Source organism: Schistocerca serialis, chromosome 3 (assembly GCF_023864345.2).
Source record: "Schistocerca serialis cubense isolate TAMUIC-IGC-003099 chromosome 3, iqSchSeri2.2, whole genome shotgun sequence".
Classification (NCBI taxonomy): domain Eukaryota; kingdom Metazoa; phylum Arthropoda; class Insecta; order Orthoptera; family Acrididae; genus Schistocerca; species Schistocerca serialis.
In genome coordinates, this window is record NC_064640.1 from 881,935,879 (window position 1) to 881,956,699 (window position 20,821).

Genomic DNA, 20,821 nt, shown 5'->3' on the forward strand with positions numbered 1-20,821 from the left:
GAGCTGCATGTTTGATATATTAATAAATATCGATCCACCTACCTTTTCCCATGATTTAATTAAGAACATTGATTGACTTACGCAGCACTGATAGATCACATAGCAACAGATAACAGAGAAATATTTCCTTGCTTTTACAAATATATCATAGGCTGCAATGCTGTTGTCGGTTTGCAGGTAGTGGCACAATTTAAATAGCTGTGACTCGAACAAGGAGCAATTAAATTTATAATCCTCATTTACAGCAATATTTCACCCTTTCTTCTGAATGTATTACTTCAAAACACATCGTGTGCCTGTTACTGTCTCATTGGCTGCCTAACACAGACAGCTGACACGTGTTCTTTTGTTTCCTTCATAGCTCACAGCAAGCGCTAACAATATTACTGTGCAAAACATGTAAGTATGCCACTAATCCTATTCTAGACTTTTACCACCTTCGCTGGCATCTCTTTCCCATCTCCTTGATCCCCTGGTGGAATTGTTCTCCTTATTCTTTACTGACATCACCAAGGTTCGAAGGGAAAAAAATCAGCATGTGAATTAGGAAATATGAAGCTTCACACATGTGCTACATCCTAATTTCATGAAACTGTGAAATATTGTGTTAACCACGCTTTTAAAATTTGTATCTTTGTTGCAAAAGCATGGTTGAAACAATATTGCACAGTTTCATGAAATTAGCAAGGGGAAACTACAGCCGTAATTTTTCCCAAGGACATGCAGCTTTACTGTATGGTTAAATGATGGTAGCGTCCTCTTGGGTAAAATATTCCGGAGGTAAAATAGTTCCCCATTCAGATCTCTGGGTGGGGTCTACTAAGCAGGACGTCGTTATCAGGAGAAAGAAAACTGGCGTTCTACGGATTGGACCATGGAATATCAGATCCCTTAATCGGGCAGGTAGGTTAGAAAATTTAAAAAGGGAAATGGATAGGTTAAAGTAGATATAGTGGGAAATAGTGAAGTTCTGTGGCAAGAGGAACAAGACGTCTGGTCAGGTGAATACAGGGTTATAAATAGAAAATCAAATAGGGATAATGCAGGAGTAGGGTAAGCTACTACAAACAGCATAATGAACACATTATTGTGGCCAAGATAGATACGAAGCCCACGCCTACCACCGTAGTACAAGTTTATATGCCAAGTAGCTCCGCAGATGGTGAAGAGATTGATGAAATGTATGATGAGATAAAGTATTCAGAGAGTGAAGGGAGACAAAATTTTAATAGTCGTGGGTGACTGGAATTCGATAGTAGATAAAGGAAGAGAAGGTAACGTAGTAAGTGAATATGGAATGGGGGTAAGGAATGAAAGAGGAAGCCACCTGGTAGAATTTTGCGCAGAGCATAACTTAATCAAAGTTAACACTTGGTTCAAGAACCATGAAAGAAGGTTTTATACATGGAAGAGGCCTGGAGATACTGAAGGTTTCAGATAGATTATATAATGGTAAGACAGAAATTGAGGAACCAGAGTTTAAATTGTAAGACATTTCCAGGGGCAGATGTGGACTCTGACCACAATCTATTGGTTATGAACTGTAGATTAAAACTGAAGAAACTGCAAAGAGGTGGGAATTTAAGGAGATGGGACCTGGATAAACTGACAGAACCAGAGGTTGTAGAGAGTTTCAGGCAGAGCATTAGGGAACGATTGACAAGAATGGGGGAAAGAAATACAGTAGAAGAAGAATGGGTAACTTTGAGAGATGAAATAGTGAAGGCAGCAGAGAATCAAGTAGGTAAAAAGACGAGGGCTAGTAGAAATCATTGGGTAACAGAAGAGATACTGAGTTTAATCCATGAAAGGAGAAAATATAAAGATGCAGTAAATGAAGTACACAGAAAGTAATATAAACATCTCAAAAATGAGACTGTCAGGAAGTGCAAAATGGCTAAGCAGGGATGGCTAGAGGACAAATGTAAGAATGTAGAGGCATATATCACTAGGGGTAAGATAGATACTGCCTACAGGAAAATTAAAGACACCTTTGGAGAAAAGAGAACCACTTGTATGAATATCAAGAGCTCAGATGGAAACCCAGTCTAAGCAAAGAAGGGAAAACAGAAGAAGGAGTATATAGAGGGTCTATATAAGGGCAATGTACTTGAGGACAATATTATGGAAATGGAAGAGGATGCGGATGAAGCTGAAATGGGAGATACGATACTGCGTGAAGAGTTTGACAGAGCACTGAAAGACCTGAGTCGAAACAAGACCCCGGGAGTAGACAACATTCCATTAGAAATACTGACGGCCTTGGGAGAGCCAGTCCTGACAAAACTTTACCATCTGGTGAGCAAGATGTATGAGACAGGCGAAATACCCTCAGACTTCAAGAAAAATATAATAATTCCAATCCCAAAGAAAGCAGGTGTTGACAGATATGAAAATTACCGAACTATCAGTTTAATAAGTCACAGCTGCAAAATACAAACACGAATTCTTTACAGATGAATGGAAAAACTGGTAGAAGCCAACTTCGGGGAAGATCAGTTTGGATTCCACAGAAATATTGGAACACGTGAGGCAATACTGACCCTACGTCTTATCTTAGAAGAAAGATTGAGGAAAGGCAAACCTATGTTCCTAGTGTTTGTAGACTTAGAGAAAGCTTTTGACAATGTTGACTGGAATACTCTCTTTCAAATTCTGAAGGTGGCAGGGGTAAAATACAGGGAGCAAAAGGCTATTTACAATTTGTACAGAAACCAGATGGCAGTTATGAGAGTCGAGGGGCATGAAAGGGACGCAGTGGTTGGGAAGGGAGTGAGACAGGGTTGTAGCCTATCCCCAATGTTATTCAATCTGTATATTGAGCAAGCAGTAAAGAAAACAAAGAAAAATTTGGAATAGGAGTTAAAATCCACGGAGAAGAAATAAAAACTTTGAGGTTCACCGATGGTGATGTAATTCTGTCAGAGACAGCGAAGGACCTGGAAGAGCAGTTGAACGGAATGGACAGTGTCTTGAAAGGAGAATATAAGATGAACATCAACAAAAGCAAAATGAGGATAATGAAATGTAGTCGAATTAAATCAGTTGATACTGATTAGGAAATGAGACACTTAAAGCGGTAGATGAGTTTCACTATTTCAGGAGCAAAATAACTAATGATGGTCAAAGTAGAGAGGATACAAAATGTAGACTGGCAATGGCAAGGAAAGCGTTTCTGAAGAAGAGAAATTTGTTAACATTGAGTATAGATTTAAGTGTCAGGAAGTCGTTTCTTAAAGTATTTGTATGGAGTGTAGCCATGTATTGAAGTGAAACATGGACAATAACTAGTTTGGACAAGAAGAGAATAGAAGCTTTCGAAATGTGGTGCTACAGAAGAATGCTGAAAATTAGATGGGTGGATCATATAACTAATGAGGAGGTATTGAATAGAATTGGGGTGAAGAGAAGTTTGTGGCACAACTTGACTAGAAGAAGGGATCGGTTGATAGGACATGTTCTGAGGCATCAAGAGATCACCAATTTAGTACTGGAGGGCAGCATGGAGGGTAAAAATCGTAGAGGGAGACCAAGAGATAAATACACTAAGCAGATTCAGAAGGATGCAGGTTGCAGTAGGTACTGGGAGATGAAGAAGCTTGCACAGTATAGAGTAGCATGGAGAACTGCATCAAACCAGTCTCTGGACTGAAGACCATAACAACAACAACAACATCTTTGTTGTGGCCCAAAAGTTGGCCACTACTTCCTGAAACAAAACCCAAGCCCTTTTTTCACTGGATTCCTTGCACTTCCAAACAAATTGTTCCCATTAAATTTCTAATCTGCAGCCCCTCAAAGATTGCTTCTTTATATTTCTCATAAGATACATTTGGAAGTCTTGTTACTAAGTACAGGAAGCAGTCATCATCTTCTGGTAGTACTTCACTGAACTGTTTCATTAACACAAGCTTGATGTGAAGAGGAGGTATCTTGCTTGATTTAACAATTGGTTCGTTTATGATATTCTGTGAACTGGTTCCAGGATTTTTCTTCTGGGCCGTTTAGCTACCTTCCGATGTTTGTCTTTGGCTCGGCAGTCCCACTCACTAATGAAACATGGCATATTTGTGTATCTGGATTTATGACCAAGTAACATGCCAGCTACTTTGAAATCCCCACATATTGTCTATTCTCTATGTATAACTGGTCATAAAGCCAAAGAAATGTTGGATATTTTATATACTTCTTACTTCTTGTGTTATGACTTTCAGTGTTGACTTACAAAAATAACAATCATATAAATGATGTTGTCGCTACCTCCATACCATGGAAATTTCAGAAGGTCCGTGACAGGTAACAAAAGTATGTAAGCAGAGCAGATGTGGATAGGGGATCACCTTAATGAAGATATGGGCAGCAAATGGGGAAATTCATTGAGATAAGTGACTTTGACAAAGGGCAGATTATTATTATGCAGAGCCTATGAATGAGTATCTCAAAAAGGCAAAGCTGGTCAAATGTTCATGTGCTACTTTTTTGAGCATCTACGGAAAAATGTCGGAGGGCAGCGAAACTACCACTAAGAGCTAAATGGCTGGGCCCATGACTCTTTAACAGAATGTGGTGTTCAGGGGCTTGTCTGCTCTGTAAAGTAGGTGATCTGCAGTATCTCCACTGAAAGATCACAATGCTGGTGCACATACAAGTGCTTCGGAGCACACCATTCATCGTAATTTTTGAACATAGAGCTCTGCAGCAGACCACCCCTGTATGATCACACGTTGACCCTATGACATTGTCAGCTACCAGTACAGTATGCTTGGGACCATCGAGACTCAACCGTTGATCACTGGAGATGTGTTGGCTCTTTGGGTGAATCACATTTTTCCTACATTAGTCAATGATCATTTCCACAAATGCTATCATCAAGGCGAATGGCGGCTCGAAATGTGCAACGCCCCACAGACACAGGGTGGTAGGAGCAGTGCTATGCTATGGGAGACATTCTCCTGTGCTTGCGTGGGACCTGTGGTAGTAGTCGAAGACATGCTGACAGCAACAAGCCACCTGCAGCCGTTCATGCTTTATGTCTTCTCCTACAGCGATGTCATCTTTCAGCAGTATAAATGTGTGTGTCTTGGAGCCAGAACCGTGCTAAAGTAGTTTGACGAGCATTGTGGTGGACTCGCCTCTCTGTCTCGGCAACCGAATTCACCTGATGTAAATCCTGTGGAACTGTCTGGGGTGGTATCTGGCACCATCACCATGGAAGCAAATCAGCAGCCCTTCATTTATGCAAATTACATGAGCTGTGCATAGACACCTAATGCCACATACCTCCACAAACCAACCAATATACTGTCGGATCCCTGATACGCAGAATGAGTGATGTATTTCATTCTAAATACGGACAAACACGCTATTAAGCAGGTAGTCATAATGTTTTGGCTCGTGAGTGTAGTGTGTCAACAACAAACTAAAGTTTCCTGCCTAACAGCTAGACGGTTGTGACTATTGCGGACAACTAATCCATCCTACTAAAATAAAATTCCCCTTACTTGCAATACCTCTTTGTGCAACTTAGGTTTAAATGAAAAACGAGTCTAGCTGATTTGCGAAAAATCTGATAAGTTATGAAATCAACACAAAAAAGTACTTCAGGAACAGTGAGAATTACACAAACATCATAAATAATGTCGCCTAGTGATTACTGGCCAATCTCCATCATGAACGGGCTGTGTAAGTTATACGAAAGAATGGTCAGTTGACAACTGTGTTGGTGCTTGGAAGCTAGAGGGCCTTGATCATAATTTTGAAGTGGCTCTCGAGTGTTTCAGTTCACCACAGACCAACTGATTCATTTGAAATCTGCGGTATGCAATGCTTTCACGTATCACCAGCACCTAATCACTGTGTTGTTTTACCTATGAAAGGCATAGAATATCACCTGATTCGATCACATCCTGTCTACTCACTGCATGAGTTGAGCTTCCGGGGCTGTTTACCAATTTTTATTCACAATTTCCTGTCCCTGTGACTGTTATTGGTCTGGATAGGTTTGATCCTCAGCAACCAATACATACAGGAAACTGGGATCTTTCAGGGAGCAATTTTGAATGTAACGCTCACAGTCAATGGTATTGTATTGCAGTGGGATCCACAATTTCATTGTCACTGTTTGCGGATGACCTTTGCCTATGTTACACCACTCCATCATTGCACCCCGCATAGCGCCAACTTCAGGAAGCCATAGAGAAAGTACATAATTAGATCCTGAATCATGGATATAAATTTTTTCCCTTGAAAACCTGAATTGCGTACTTTTTTTCGACTCAGGACTACGCATCTGCCCCCAGAACTTTACCTTGGTAACCAGTACTAATCTACATCTATGTCTGTGCTCTGCAAAACACTATGAGGTGCATGGAAAAGGGTATATCCCATTGTACCAGTTACTAGGGTTTCATCGCGTTCCATTCACATGTGGAGTGCAGGAAGAATGATTGTCTGAATGCATCTGTGCGTGAAGCAATTATTCTGATCTTGTCCTCATGATCCCCATGTGAGTGATACATAGGCGATTTGTAATATATTTCTAGAGTCATCTTTTAAAGCCGGTGCTTCTTTGTTAATAGACTTTCTCAGGATATTTTATGTCTGTCATAAAGAGCCTTCCAGTTCACTTCGTTCAGTATCTCCATGACACTCGCTCATGGAAAAAACAGCCTATGACTATTAATGCTGACGTTCTCTGTATACGTTCAATATCCCGTTAGTTCTATTTCGTACAGGTCCCACACACTTTAGAAGTACTCTAGAACTGGTCACACAAGTGATTCGTAAGCTGTCTACTTTGTAGACTGATTGCACTTCCCCAGTATTCTACCAATAAAATGAAGTCTATCACTTGCTTTTCCCACAACTGAGCCTGTACGATCATTCCATTTCACATCCCTACGAAGTGTTACACCCAGGTATTTGTATGAGTTGGCCAATTCCAACATTGATATTATAGTCATAGAGTACTACATTTTTTTCATGCTGTGAAGTGCACAACATTTCTGAACATTTAAAGCAAGTTTCCAATCTTTGCACCATTTTAAAATCTTGTCAAAATGTGACTGAATATTTATGCATCTTCTTTCAAACAGTACTTCATCACAGGTAAGTGCATCATGTGCAAAAAGGCTGAAGTTACTGTTAATATTGTCTGCAATGTCATTAATATACAACATGAACAACGAGGGTCCCAACATACTTCCCTGGGGCATACCCAAAGTTTTTCCTACATCTGACAATGACTCTCCATCCAAGACGGCAAGCTGCATCCTCCCAATCAAAAAGTTCTCAATCCAGTCACAAATTTCACTTGATACCCGATATGATCATACTTTTGACAATAATCATAGGTGTGGTACTGCATCAAATGCTTTTCAAAAATCGAGTAATACTACATCTACCTGACTGCCTTGATCCAAAGCTTCCAGTATGTCATGTGACAAAAGTGCTAGTTGGGTTTCACATCATCAAGGTTTTCGAAATCCATGCTGATTGACACTGAGGAGGTCGTTATGTTCAAGATACCTCATTATATTTGAGCTGAGAATATTTTCTAAGGTTGTACAAACAAATCAGTGTCAAGGATATATGACGGTAATTTTGTAGATCACTTTTTCTACCATTCTTATAGAAGGAGTTGACCTATTCTTCTTTTCCATGAACTGGGTGCGGTTTTTTGTTCAAGGGATCTACAATAGATTATAGTTAGAAGAGGGGCTAACACAGCTGCAAATTCAGTACATAATCTGATAGGGATTCCATCAGGCCCTGGAGCTTTGTTCAGTTTTAACTTTTGAGCTGTTTCTCAACATCACTGACACTAATACTTATTTCATTCATCTCTTCAGTGGTATGGGGATTAAATTGGGACAATTATCCTGGATTTTCCTTTGTAAAGGAATATTTGAAAAAAGGAGCTAAGCATTTCAGCTTTTGCTTTGCTACCCTCAAATTCAGTTCCTGCCTCATGTGCTAGGGACTGTACACTAACTTTGGTGCCACTAACAACCTTTACATACAACCAGAATTTCTTTGGGTTTTGTGAACGTCATTTGACAATATTCTGCTATGGTAGTAATTGAAGACATCATGCACTGCTCTCTTGGCAGCCAAATGCGTTTCATCCAGCATCTATCTCTCTACAGTTTTATGCTTTGTCTTACACCTGTTATGCAGTAATCTCTGTTTCTTTAAATTTTTATTAGTGACATATACCATGGAGGTTCACTCCCATTTTTAACTTTTGTATTGGATACATATCTGTCTATTCTTTTAAACTTGAGCCATAGTTCCTCTACATGCTCCTGCCTTGTGATTTCAAGTTGCTCACTGAGATATAACACCACTGATTTTTTATCTAGTTTATTGAACATACATGTCTTTGTTTTAATTGTCCTTTGTGCTTTGGTGATCATTGTTGGCACATCCACGTCATGGTCGCTGATACTAGTTTCGATGTTGACATCCTCAAAGAAGTCAGGTCTATTTGTTGCCATAGGATCCAATATATTTTCATCATGAGTGGGGTTCCTAACTATCTGTTCTAGGTAGTTTCAGAAAAGGCATTTAGTAAATGTTTTGCATGATGTCTTATCATGCTCACCACTAACAAAATTGTAAATTTCCCAGTTAATTGTTGAATGATTAAAGTTTCCACCAGTTACTTGAAGTCATTGAAACTTTCAAATTTTTAGGCCTTTTATTTGACAGTAAATCAACATGGTTACTACATGTAAGCCAGCTGAAGGCAAATTGCGTGAGAAAGCTTAATATGCTCATATTTCTCAGCAGCACCTCCTGAAGCACAACCCACACAGCTCTTCTGCATTTTTATAAAGTGTTGATTGTATGCTGTCTGTACTGTGGGTCTGTTGACTATAGATCAGCAGCATTCTCAGTACTGAGCTTGATAGGCCCTAGCCACAATTGTGTTGTGTGATTGGGAAATGAAGCCTTCTTGTTCTTCACAGCTAATGTTTTTGAAGGAAGCATCTTAAAAAGGGTCTGGTGTCACCATCATTGTACAAGGCACCAGCAGTTAAATCTTCTTCCACTCTTACCTTCCATATGTAGTTTACAACCTCTTTTTCTTTAGCTGAGTAACTTTCCCAGGTAACTCTCAGCTGCCATAAGCCATGTCGTTTTTTTTTATTATTATAGCTAACCCTCGCTTGCTGCAAACGAGTTACTACCGCCATATTGTTTGTTAAATGCAACTTTGTTTTCCTTTATTATTGGACCACTGACTGGAATACCTTTTCTGCATTGTTGTGTGAATAGTCTATAAACATTTATGACCATTTTGTCATTTTCACTCTTTCGCATAACCTTCTGTTTTCTCAATCGCCGTCCATTTGGAATGCATACTGTCCAATAACATCATCTTCATTTTTCATGTCATAAGTAGTTGCTCATCCAACATTGTACTCAGCAGCAGTGGCTTTCTGTGAAGAACCTCGGTTCAACTTATCTAAAATTTCAAGTTTCTGCTTGAGATCTATTGTAACATGTTTCCTTTTAGAAGTAGTACCATTTCAGATATGTGCCAGATTACTGAGAGACTGGACTACTGAGTGCCAGATTAGAGAGAGTTTAGTGTAATTTTGAAGGAATTTCATTTACTATAGATGCCTTGTTTCAGCTTGGGTCTTTCACTGCCCTATCAAATTCTTAGAGTATCACATTCTCCATCTCATCGCTCTTGTGAAACTCGGCTTGCCCTTTTGTCACATGATATACTGCGAAGTATACCTGTTGCAGGCAAATGTCATATTTCTAGATTTCTGAAAAGCATTGGTCACAGTACCCCACTGCAGACTGTCAATAAGGTATGAGCATACAGAATAGGTTCCCAGATACATGAATAGCTCAAAGACTTCTTAAGTAATAAACCTCGGTATGTTTTCTTTGACAATGAATGTTCATCAGAGGCAAGAGTATCAACAGGAGTGCCACAGGGAAGTTTTATAGGACTGCTATTATTTTCTGTATAAATGAATCATCTGGTTGGGGTGAGCAGCAATCATTGCTGCTGCTGCTGCTGATGATGATGATGTGCATGGGAAGGTGTCTATGATTAGTTGCTATAGGATGATACAAGATGACTTGCACAGAATTTCTAGTTGTGTGATGAATGGCAGCTGGCTCTAAATGTATCAAAATGTAAGTTAATACAGATGATAGAATAGAATAGAATATTGTTAAAATGTGTGGGATCCATACCAGATAGAACTAGTGTGGGATATTTAATGTATACAGAGAAGGGCAGCACAAATAGTTATAGTTTTTGTAATCAATGAGAGAGTGTTAGAGAGAGACTGGAGGAATTGAAGTGGAAGACTTTTGAAGATAGACTTAAAATATCCCAAAAAAGTCTATTAACTAAGTTTCAAGAACCAGCTTTAAGTGATGACTCTAGGAATATACTACAATCCCCTACGAATCACTCTCACAGGAATTGTGAGGATAAGATTAGAATAATTACTGCACACACACACAGACACATTAAAAAAAAAAAAAAAATAATAATAATAATAATAATAATAAAAATAAAAATCTTCCTGCACTCCATACACGAATGGAACAGGAAGAAAACCTAACAACTGGTGCAGTGGGACATACCCTCTGCCATGTCTCTTCATGTACAAAGCTTGTGGGCATATATTTAGGCAACTGTGGTTTGTCGTGACTTTGTGTTTATCTTGACTTTGTGTTTATCTTGGCTAAGGCAAAATATAAATTTTGCAGTTTGTAATAGTTTATGTGCATTCCTATATGTTTCTTCATTATTAGACCTCCTCCTGCATTACCACTATTTGACTTTCTATTGATAGACTTTATAATCGCCTGTCTAGAAATTACGTTTTTTCCTGCTAGCACATTCACTAATGCCTATTATAACTAACTTCACCATAAATATTTTTCTTTTCAGATTCTCTAAACCACTGTGTGATTAAGGATTTATCATTCCACCCATTGACCTGTAGAATGCTGCATTTATTTCTTCTTCTTCATCACCATCTTGACAAGTCCCCCCTCCGCCCCTAAAGATATTGGAATGGGGGCTATTTTACTACTTGAATATTTTACCAGGAGTATGCTATCATCATTAAACCATACAGTAGAACCACTTGTCCTGGAAATACTACTGCTGTGGCTTCCTCCAGCTGTGTCATGCCACAATACTGACACTGCAAGGCCATGTTGGCTAATGTTAAAAGGCCAGATAAGTCAATTACTTGGACTGCAGCTACAGAAAGTGCTACTGGGCCTTCTCAGGAACTATGTTTCACCATAGACACCGCTTCAATGTAATTCCATGTGAGACACGGATAAGTGTCTCATTGAGGTATACAAACCGTCCCACTGTGGTGAGAATCATGGTTTGTGAGGGGCTGGAAATATTAAATATTGAAACAACCCTACAGAAGTGCTACAAAATTTAAAGGAAAAGCTATTTGTTCTCTCTGCATCCCCCACACACTTGATTCAGTTAAACAGGTTATCCCAAAATTTCCACCCTTAAATACTGCAAAAATTTATGGAACATCCTTGATTCCCTATTGAGTAGTAAATAAGTAACCCAATGTCAGTAATTTGTAATAAGAACATTTATACATAACCTATGATCTAAGTTAGCTTTTCCACCATGAAGGTCTGTCATTAAATTTCTTTATAATGTATTGAAAGATCTTGGTGCAAGTCACATTACCACTTAATTTTTTGGTGATTGTAGAGACTTTATTTCATAGCTTACTAGAAGGTGTGTATTACATGGAGGTTATGTAAAGTAAAAAAAATATTGATTTTTCTTGTGTAACAACACACTTGTTTTCAGGGCTGAATTTACATCTACATCTATATACACATACACACTCAATAAGCCATCGTATCGTGCATGTCAGAGGGTTTCCTGTACCACTACTAGTCATTTCCTTTTCTGTTCCAACTCAAAACAAGAGTGAGGAAAAAATGACTGTCCGTGTACCTTTGTATGAGCCCTAATCTCTCTAATCTTATCTTCATGGCCCTTATACGATATGTACATTGGTGGCACTCAGCCTAAAATTGCTGGTTCTCTAAATTTACTCAATAGTGCTCTTTGAAAAGAAAGTCGCCTTGCCTCCAGTGATTGCCATTTGTTCCCAAAGCATCTCTGTAATACTTGCATGTTGTTCAAACCTAGTGGTAATAAATATAGCAGCCCACCACTGAATTGTTTTGATTTTGTTCTTGAATCTGAGGTTGTGTGGATCCCACTCAGTTAGCCAATATTCAAGAATAGTTTGCACTAGTATCCTATATATGGTCTCCTACACATATGAACCACGCTTTCCCAAAGTTTTCCCAGTAAACCGAAGGTTGACCATTTGCCCTCTCCACTAAAATCCTTACATGCTCATTCCATTTCATATTACTCTGCAAAGGTATGTGTAGATATTTAATCGATGTGACTGTGTCAAGCAGCACTACTAATGCTGTACTCGAATATTATGGGTTTGTTTTTTCTTCTAATCTTCATTAACTTGCATTTTTCTACATTTAGAGCTAGCTATAATGGATCACACCAATTGGAAATTTTGCTAAGTCATCTTGCATCCTTCTACAGTCACTCTAAGATGACACCTTCCATATACCACAGCATCATCAGCAAAATCCCTGTTAGGTCAGCTTAATCCCAGGTTTCTATAGTTCCTCAAAGCTTGTATGGCAAATAGTGAGGTTTTCCTGGAAAGGGAATGACCTACAGCCCGTTCCTCTCTACAGCCTCCTCCAGTGGAACTTGGCCTCTATGCTGTGTGGGGACGTGGGGTGTGGGTGATTTGGTGATGTTGGTGAAGGGGGAGGGGGTTACTACCAGACTAAGGGAATCATATGTGGTATTCTGATCTTGTAGAACTTATTGTATTGTGTTTCATAGATTGGAGGACATTGTGGCAGCTACACTGTCTGGTTTTGCACTGTATTCCATACTTCTGTAGATGATTTCAGTGTTCAATTGAAAAATTTCATGCATTAGCGTCAATATCAGACATAAACACTACAGAGTTATAAACCAACATTCCTTTCAGGCCAAGCAAATGATAGTCACCAGACTCTAGTGTCACATATTCATTAGTCTCTTTTGGACCAATCTAAAGAAACATGAACTTCAGGTGCTTAACCATAAAAGCACACTTGTCAGAAGCAATCTTGGTGTTGCAGAAAGCTCATGATCCAGTTCCATCAGTACCCTGATTTGCAGTATATGTTTGATCATAACCCTAATCTCGTATCAAGGAAAATAGGTTTACATGATATGTGCTTTGATTCACTAAATGTTGATTGCATCGGTCATTTTATGTTGTGGATGGCTAATGATTATCTGAGTGTGAATAGCAGTGCAATTTAATACTGTGAAGCTAGTTATAAATAATAAATACGTAAATAAATAAGTACTGCATTTATTGTTCTCATACGTTGTACTGTCAGACAAACATGAACAGTTTGTTTGTATTTCTTTTAAAGTTAGTACAATATGTTTCTTTGGCATTAATTTGTTTGGGTTAGAGCATGGTTATGTTGGTGAGCTACAATAGTACATACATAACTTAACAGAGTACATATAAAAGGTGAAACTTGTTCTGGTTTTAGGTTATCTGCTGTATAAATACACAATGGCACTGCACGGAGCACCACCAAAGCGAAAGGAGATCTATAAATATGAGGCACCATGGCCACTGTACAGCATGAACTGGTCTGTCAGACCAGATAAACGTTTCAGGTGAGTTAAGGTTTGATTAGTAGATTGCACCTGAACTCAGATTGTTTCAGGGTACTCTGTGTGTAGTTGGTGTGTGGTGATAATTGAGTATCAGAACTCTACAGGTGATTATCTTCTCAAATATAAATTTGAGACTGTTGGAGCACTGCATAATAATGTTAAGTAGTTGTAGCCATCAGTCTGAAAACTGGTTTGAAGTGGCTGTGTGTGCTTGTTGCGCAAGTTGTTTCATTTCCGTACAAATACTGCATCCTATCCCCATTTGAAAATGTTTATTGTATTCAAGCCTTGGTCTACAAGTACAGTTTTGATCCATCCTTTTCCTCCTCCAATTTCCTTTCCTCATCCTCCTCCTTCCCCCCCCCCCCCCCCCCCTCTCCCCCACAGAAACACACACACACACACACACACACACACACGTTTTGGTCAGTTACTAAATTAACTATTCCCTGGTGCCTCAGAATATGTCCTATCAACTATTTCTTCGCTTTGGCAAGTGACACCTACATGATGCTAATATATGTAATGCGTGAAAATTTGGTTTTGCAGGGGGCTTGAACTGGTAAATAAGATTTCAGGCAATATTCCTCCTCAAAGCTACCATTCTCCCTCCATCTCTCTCTCTCTCTCTCTCTCTCTCTCTCTCTCTCTCTCTCTCTCTCTCTCTCTCCCTCCCCCCCCTCTCTCCCTCCCCCCCTCTCTCCCTCCCCCCCCCCCCCCTCTCTCTCTCTCTCTCTCTCTCTCTCTCTCTCTCTCTCTCTCTCTCTCTCTCTCGCTTGCTCTCGCTCGCTCTCTTTTGTATTTTGAAAACGTTCTGAGCGGTTGAACCTTCCCTTTACAAGTTCTAATATATTTCTACATTCCTTTTTAAATTCATGAAGACATCACTTTCCAGTAGTTTACTGCTGATTAATGCATTACAACCCTCAAATCATTTGGCAGAAGTGATGGGTTTACCTCTTTCCGTCACTTTGTAAGCCCACTGGATAACATATTACTTGCTTCTTTAAAGGAGTGCACAGGTTACTCCAGAGAGTTGTGGTGTACCATCTGCAGTCATGTAATGCACAGTGATAACAGTGGTAAAATCAACAAAGACGAGAAATGATTGTCACACCTTATGAGTGACAATAAGTTTCAAACCCACAGGAATTACTGCTTTCAGTGAATCACAGGTCCATCTCAACCAGTTCCCAAGCAAAAGCTGTAGAGAACCATGTAGCTGTATGCCTTCATTGGACCAAACAACACAAAACGTGACATCACTTGCTATGCTTACCAGAATAGGCAAACACTTGAGGTTAGCGACAGTATTGTTTGCACAACAGCTTACTTACTCGCTATAACTCATCATAAGACTGTCGATGTGCATGTGCGCCTGCAGTTTATTGTAAAAAGAAAAGTGTTGTAACGTCATTGGCGTCTCAACAAATAGTCGTCCTACATTAACATGTTTAATGTTGTATGCCCACTGGTGGACATTTTGAAAAATCTGTCAGCCTGTGTGCTCACCCATGGTCATTTGGTGTGTCTTACTTCAAGCCTGTTTGCAGGGTGGAATGTATATACTGAGTTTTCAGGATCAAGAATATGAAACTTATTCTGACATGTTGTATAATTATATTTTTTATTTTCTTTTCATAAATGTTACATAGAAGATTACAAAAATGCCCATAAAACAAAAATATAATTTGTGAACTATATCTTCCAACTAACAACATATTATTTATCCAAATATTTAAGAAAAAATGAGTGATATTTGCCTTTATAATAATAAGGGAAGTAAAGGAAATAAGTATTTAAATGAAATGCAGGGGAAGTATGAAACAAAAATTAAACTAATGCTACATCTTAGCAATTTCCGTGACAAAAAGAAAACCTGTTGGAAATGTGAAACAAACTTCTATTACACATACATCTAGGGATGTTTCTGGAAACATTCAAGGCACATAGGTAAGTTGCATGTCTAGCAGAATGTGTTAACTTTTTTTGCATTTTTCTGAGCATAAGCAGTATTCTGCCATTTGGTCATGCTTTTATAGCATGGGCTGGTAACCCTTTTCTACCCCTCATATTCTTCCAGCAAGTGTTTACGCTTGCAGCTGGAAGGTTTTGGCAAGTTTGGATGCAACATAGGATACACAAGTGCTTTGTCAAGAGTTTCTTCAAAATCATTGATGCCCATTTTCTTGTTGTTTACTTTATTGTACAAATGCAGAGCATTTCACAATAGATGTAGAAGTGTTGAAATGGAAGACAAGTCTCTTGTACCATTTGACATTTCTTCTTATGTATGAGGCATATGAGACCACTTGGTCACAGAGGTCAATAAAACCTTTTCTTTGTTGTAGTCGATGACCATAGTGTGCCTTCTTGTTTCTTTTCATTTTTGGGTAACTTCAACTATTGAGTCCTTATGTTTTGTACTAAGCATTAGCACGTCTCTTCTATCCTTCCACTTCAGCATTATGGTTTTGTCTTCATTCTGTTGGATTATAACATCCCCCTTCTTCAATCTTGCCTTGACCACATCAGGGGAATTATTCTTTCAATTTGCACATAACATGCCTACCAGGTGTGCGTGTCCCACTGGATTAGTCTTTTAACTAGTGAAACACTGTGTACCAGTTGTCGGTATGCAGTGTTCTACAACTATCTAAAATTCCATCCATTCAGTCTGTTACTTCCCTCTTGGCAACACATATACTGACTGCTATTTCTTGGCTTGTGTAGACTTCAAACGACCAAGTATAACGTCCACTAACACAAATCTTGAAAACCTGAACTCCATATTTATGTCTTTTGTTAGGGGTGTATGGTTGAAAATGAATATATCCACACAATTGTACATTGCTTTCGTCTATACAAACCACTTCTTCTAGAGTGTAGGATACCCTTACTTTCTTTCCCAGAATATCAAAAAATTATGAGATTTTGAAGAGCCTGTCTTCTGGATCTCTTTTTTGCTATTATTTGATAACTGCAACATCGAAAGCATTAACTCAAACCTATTGTGACTCATTATTTTTGGAATCCCATTTTCATACATGTTCTGTGGACCAGTACTGCCTCAATTTGGGAAACTGCATAAGTCCCATCCAGAGAATGCTCCCCAAAACCTTGCGCATTTTGTCAGTATTGGTTGGTGTCACACAATTTTGATAGCCTATGATTTGGAGTTCCGGTTGCAGCAAGGTTTTGCGCAGCAAACCTATTGGTCTCTTCAACTAATAGCAATATAATGTTTTTGTCTATAATGTGTTCAAAATTACTTCCATGGACAATGTGACCACAGATGGACATGCAAGCAAATACATAAAAAATGTAAAATAACAAGATCAGAATAACGTAGGATATCACATACGCTAAAAAAAAGTGGTTCAAGTGAAAAAATGGGGATTTAAGTGTTTGGTGGCACATATCCAATAACTAATGCAGCAAGGCATGCAACGTGTTAAAGAATGGAAATCATTTATAGCTCCGTTACTGTCATAAAAACTTCCTTATATATAAGTATATTATCTGTTGTGTTTGCCTTCAGGCTGAGAAACCTACTGTATATCAGCAGCAGAATTGTGGTGCAACATACACTGATTAGCCGAAACATTATGACCACTGCCCACCTTTAGATTGAATGCTGCCTGGTGGTGTTGCAGGCATTTGACACAGTAAGGAAAGTATACAAGTGAACCAGAGGCAAATGAGAAATACTTCACCATGACAGGGCACCGCATAATCATCAGTATTGGACCGTGGTTCAGTATTATTGTGTTTCCTGAATTATGAATAATGTTTCTTGTTACACCATGCAGATGGTCATAACTCGATACACTGTCACCATGATGGTATTACAGGTATGTTTCACAGTAAGGATAGTATTTAAATGAAACTGAGAAAAATGAGGAATAATTGAAGTGACAATATGGGCTGTAAATGGGGAAACCACTGACATCAGCTACTGTGACAAATGGGAGATAGTTATGGCCATGCACCTGGTGATGAGAGTCTTGGAAATTATGAAGACTGTCAGCTGTGTACATACTACTGTCATGGGCATCTGTTAAAAGTGGCTGAAGGACAGTGAAACAACGAGTAGCTGACAAGATGCTGAATGTTCGTGTCCCATCACAGAACATGAAGATCGGAGTCTTACTTGCCCTATAAAGTTGGATAGGCAGCAATCTGTGGCAGATCTGATGACAGAGTACACCACTGCTGGTGCAAGCAGAAACGTTTCATAGCACAGAGGTCATACACATTGTTGAACATAGGACTCTGCAACGGATTACTCTTACATGTTCCCGTGTTGACTCTATGACATCATCAATTACAATTGCAGTGTGCACTGTATAATCATCACTATTGGGCTGTGGTTCATTGTTATGGTGCTGTCTGGTTGGATGAATCAAGCTTTATGTTACACCAAATAGATGGGATGGTCATGTCTAGATACACTGTCACCTAGGCAAATGGCTGTTGGAAACAGGGACGCAGACCTCCAAGGGCAGTATTATGCTATAGGGGACATTCGCCTGTGCTGTGCTTCCGTGGTACCTATGGTAGTAATCAAAGGTACCATGACAACTGTAGACTGTATGGACATCATTGCACAACACTTGGATACGCTTATGCTCAGTGTCTTGCCCGATGACAATGGCATCTTCCAATAGAATAACTGTCAGTGTCACAAGGCCAGAATTGTGCTACAGTGGTTCAAAGAACATGATGGTAAACTTGTATTGATGTCTCTGCTGCGGATTTTACCCGATCTGAAACTGAAGGAAGACATCTGGGACGTTATCACATACCTGCTCTGCACTCACAAACTACCGGCGTATAATTTGTGGGAATTGCGTGACCTGTATGTAGACATCTGGTCCTACGTATACCTGGACACTTACCAAGGACTTTGTGAATCCATTCCATGCAGAATCGCTGTTGTATTGTTTTCCAAAGGCGGATCAACATGCTGTTAAGGTGGTGTCTGTACACTGGAACTCATGTTGGATGTTAAGTATGTCGTCAATTACCAAGAATGGTACATTTGTTTGCTTATGAGTTGCATTTATTGATTTGTTTTGAAAATGGATGAGAGAATTTGAATTAAACTTTGCTGTAAAAATGCAATAAAATGAAACAAAATTTTAGAAATGTTTAATATTGCTTTAGGTCAGTGTGCTATGAGTAAAATAAGGGATTACAAGTGGTATAAGCATTTCCAGGATGGCTGTGAAGAAGTTGAAGATGACAAATGTTCTGAACACCCCAGCACATCAACAAGCAATGAAAAGTGGAAAAAAGTGAAAGAAATGATTATGAATGCTCACTGAATCACGCCAGAGAAGATACTGATGTTGTCTACATACCAGTTGGCTCATACCATAAAAATCTTATCGAATGTTTAGGTTATGAAATGTGTGACACCAGTGTTTGTGCCAAAAGGTGTTGAATTTTGAGGAAAAAAAAATTGGCAAATGAAAGTCACTCAGGAGTCATTAAATGAGTCACTCATGATGCAGAACTACAGAAACAGGTCGTGTATGATGTCAAAGCTAAGGTACAATCATCCCATGGGAGGCATTCTGGATTGTCGAGACCAAAAAAAGCTTGACAAATGCAGTCGAATGTGATGGTTCTGCTCAATGTTTTCTTCAAATTTAACATCTTAGTACATAATGAGTTCTCACCAAAAGATCAAACGATCAATAAGAAGTAGTTCTTATAAGTTAAATGTCATTTGTGGGAAGCAGTGCGGGGAGGGGGGGGGGGGGGGGGGAAGAAATAAAAAAACAGGTTTGTGGTGAAACAATTTGTGGCTTTTGCTCCACGATACTGCACCTGCTGATCCTTTGTTGCTTGTTTGTGAATTTGTAGTGAAAAACAACACTGTAATGATACTCCAGCCTCCATATTTTCCAGATATGGACCCATGTGACTCGTTTCTGTTTACCAAAAATAAAGATAACCTCAAAGGATCATTTACAAGCTTAGATGAGACAATAAGTGCATCACTGAAAGAGCTAAGTGCTATCGCAGAGATAAAGAGTTCCAGAAATGTTTCAGGGATTTGAAAAAGTGCTGGCATAAGTGATGGGAAGTACCACAGCTCCGTGTTCTGAAAGGATTGGCTAAACACAGTTGGTGGTGGCTTGTTTGTTGCTGTTATAAGTATTTTATCTTGTAGCAAAATAGAAATATAGTTTCTGTGAGTTAGTATAGGCAAAGGTCATTCTTGGCAACTGGAATAAAATAATAATTGGATCCTTTTACTGACCTCACAACTCAGATGATACAATTGCTGAAAGGTTCATAGAAAATTTGAAAATTTCAAACACGTACCTAACTCATACAGTTATAGTTTGTGGCAACTTTAATTTACCCTTGATATGTTGACAAAAATACATGTTTAAATCTGGAGGTATGCATAAAACATGATCAAAAATTGTGCTAAATGCATTCTCTGAAAATTATTTCAACAAGTTACTTTATGAGCCCACGTGAATAGTAAACGGTTGTGAAAACACACTTGACCTCTTACCAACAAATAATCCTGAGCTAATAACAAGCATCAAAACGGATACAAGGATTAGAGAACAGAGGGTGGTTGTAGTGAGATTGAATATTGTAACCCCATATCCTCCAAAAATAAATGAAAAATATACCTGTTCAAAAAAGCAGACAAAAATTCACTTTATGCCTTCCTGAGAGACAGTTCCCACTCCTTCCAAATTAACCATGTAAGTTTAGACCAGATGTGGCTTGAATTCAGAGAAATAGTATCAGCAGCAATAGACAGATTTATACCAAATAAATTAACAAGCTCCCATAGTGCTCAGAGCCATTTGAACCATTTGAAATTAACAAGCCATGTAGCTGATCCCCCTTGGCACACAAAACGGGTCAGAAAACTGTTGCAGAAACAATGAAAAAAGCATGCTAAATTTAAACAAACACAACATCTTTGAGATTGGCTATCTTTTACAGAAGCTTGAAATTTAGTACGGACTTCAATGCGAGGTGCTTATAATAGTTTCCACAAGAAACTTTGTCTCGAAA

At 38.9% G+C, this 20,821-nt stretch overlaps 1 protein-coding gene across 3 annotated transcripts in view; it reads left to right on the plus strand.

Moving 5' to 3' along the window:
* The window catches only part of LOC126471104 (DDB1- and CUL4-associated factor 7), a 139,395-nt gene that overhangs the window by 43,215 nt on the left and 75,359 nt on the right, over positions 1-20,821 (plus strand). For all 3 annotated transcript variants that reach the window (XM_050099180.1, XM_050099181.1, XM_050099182.1), the window contains exon 2: positions 13,636-13,765. In XM_050099180.1, the coding sequence (XP_049955137.1) occupies positions 13,636-13,765 (130 nt within the window). The remainder of the gene's footprint in view (positions 1-13,635; positions 13,766-20,821) is intronic.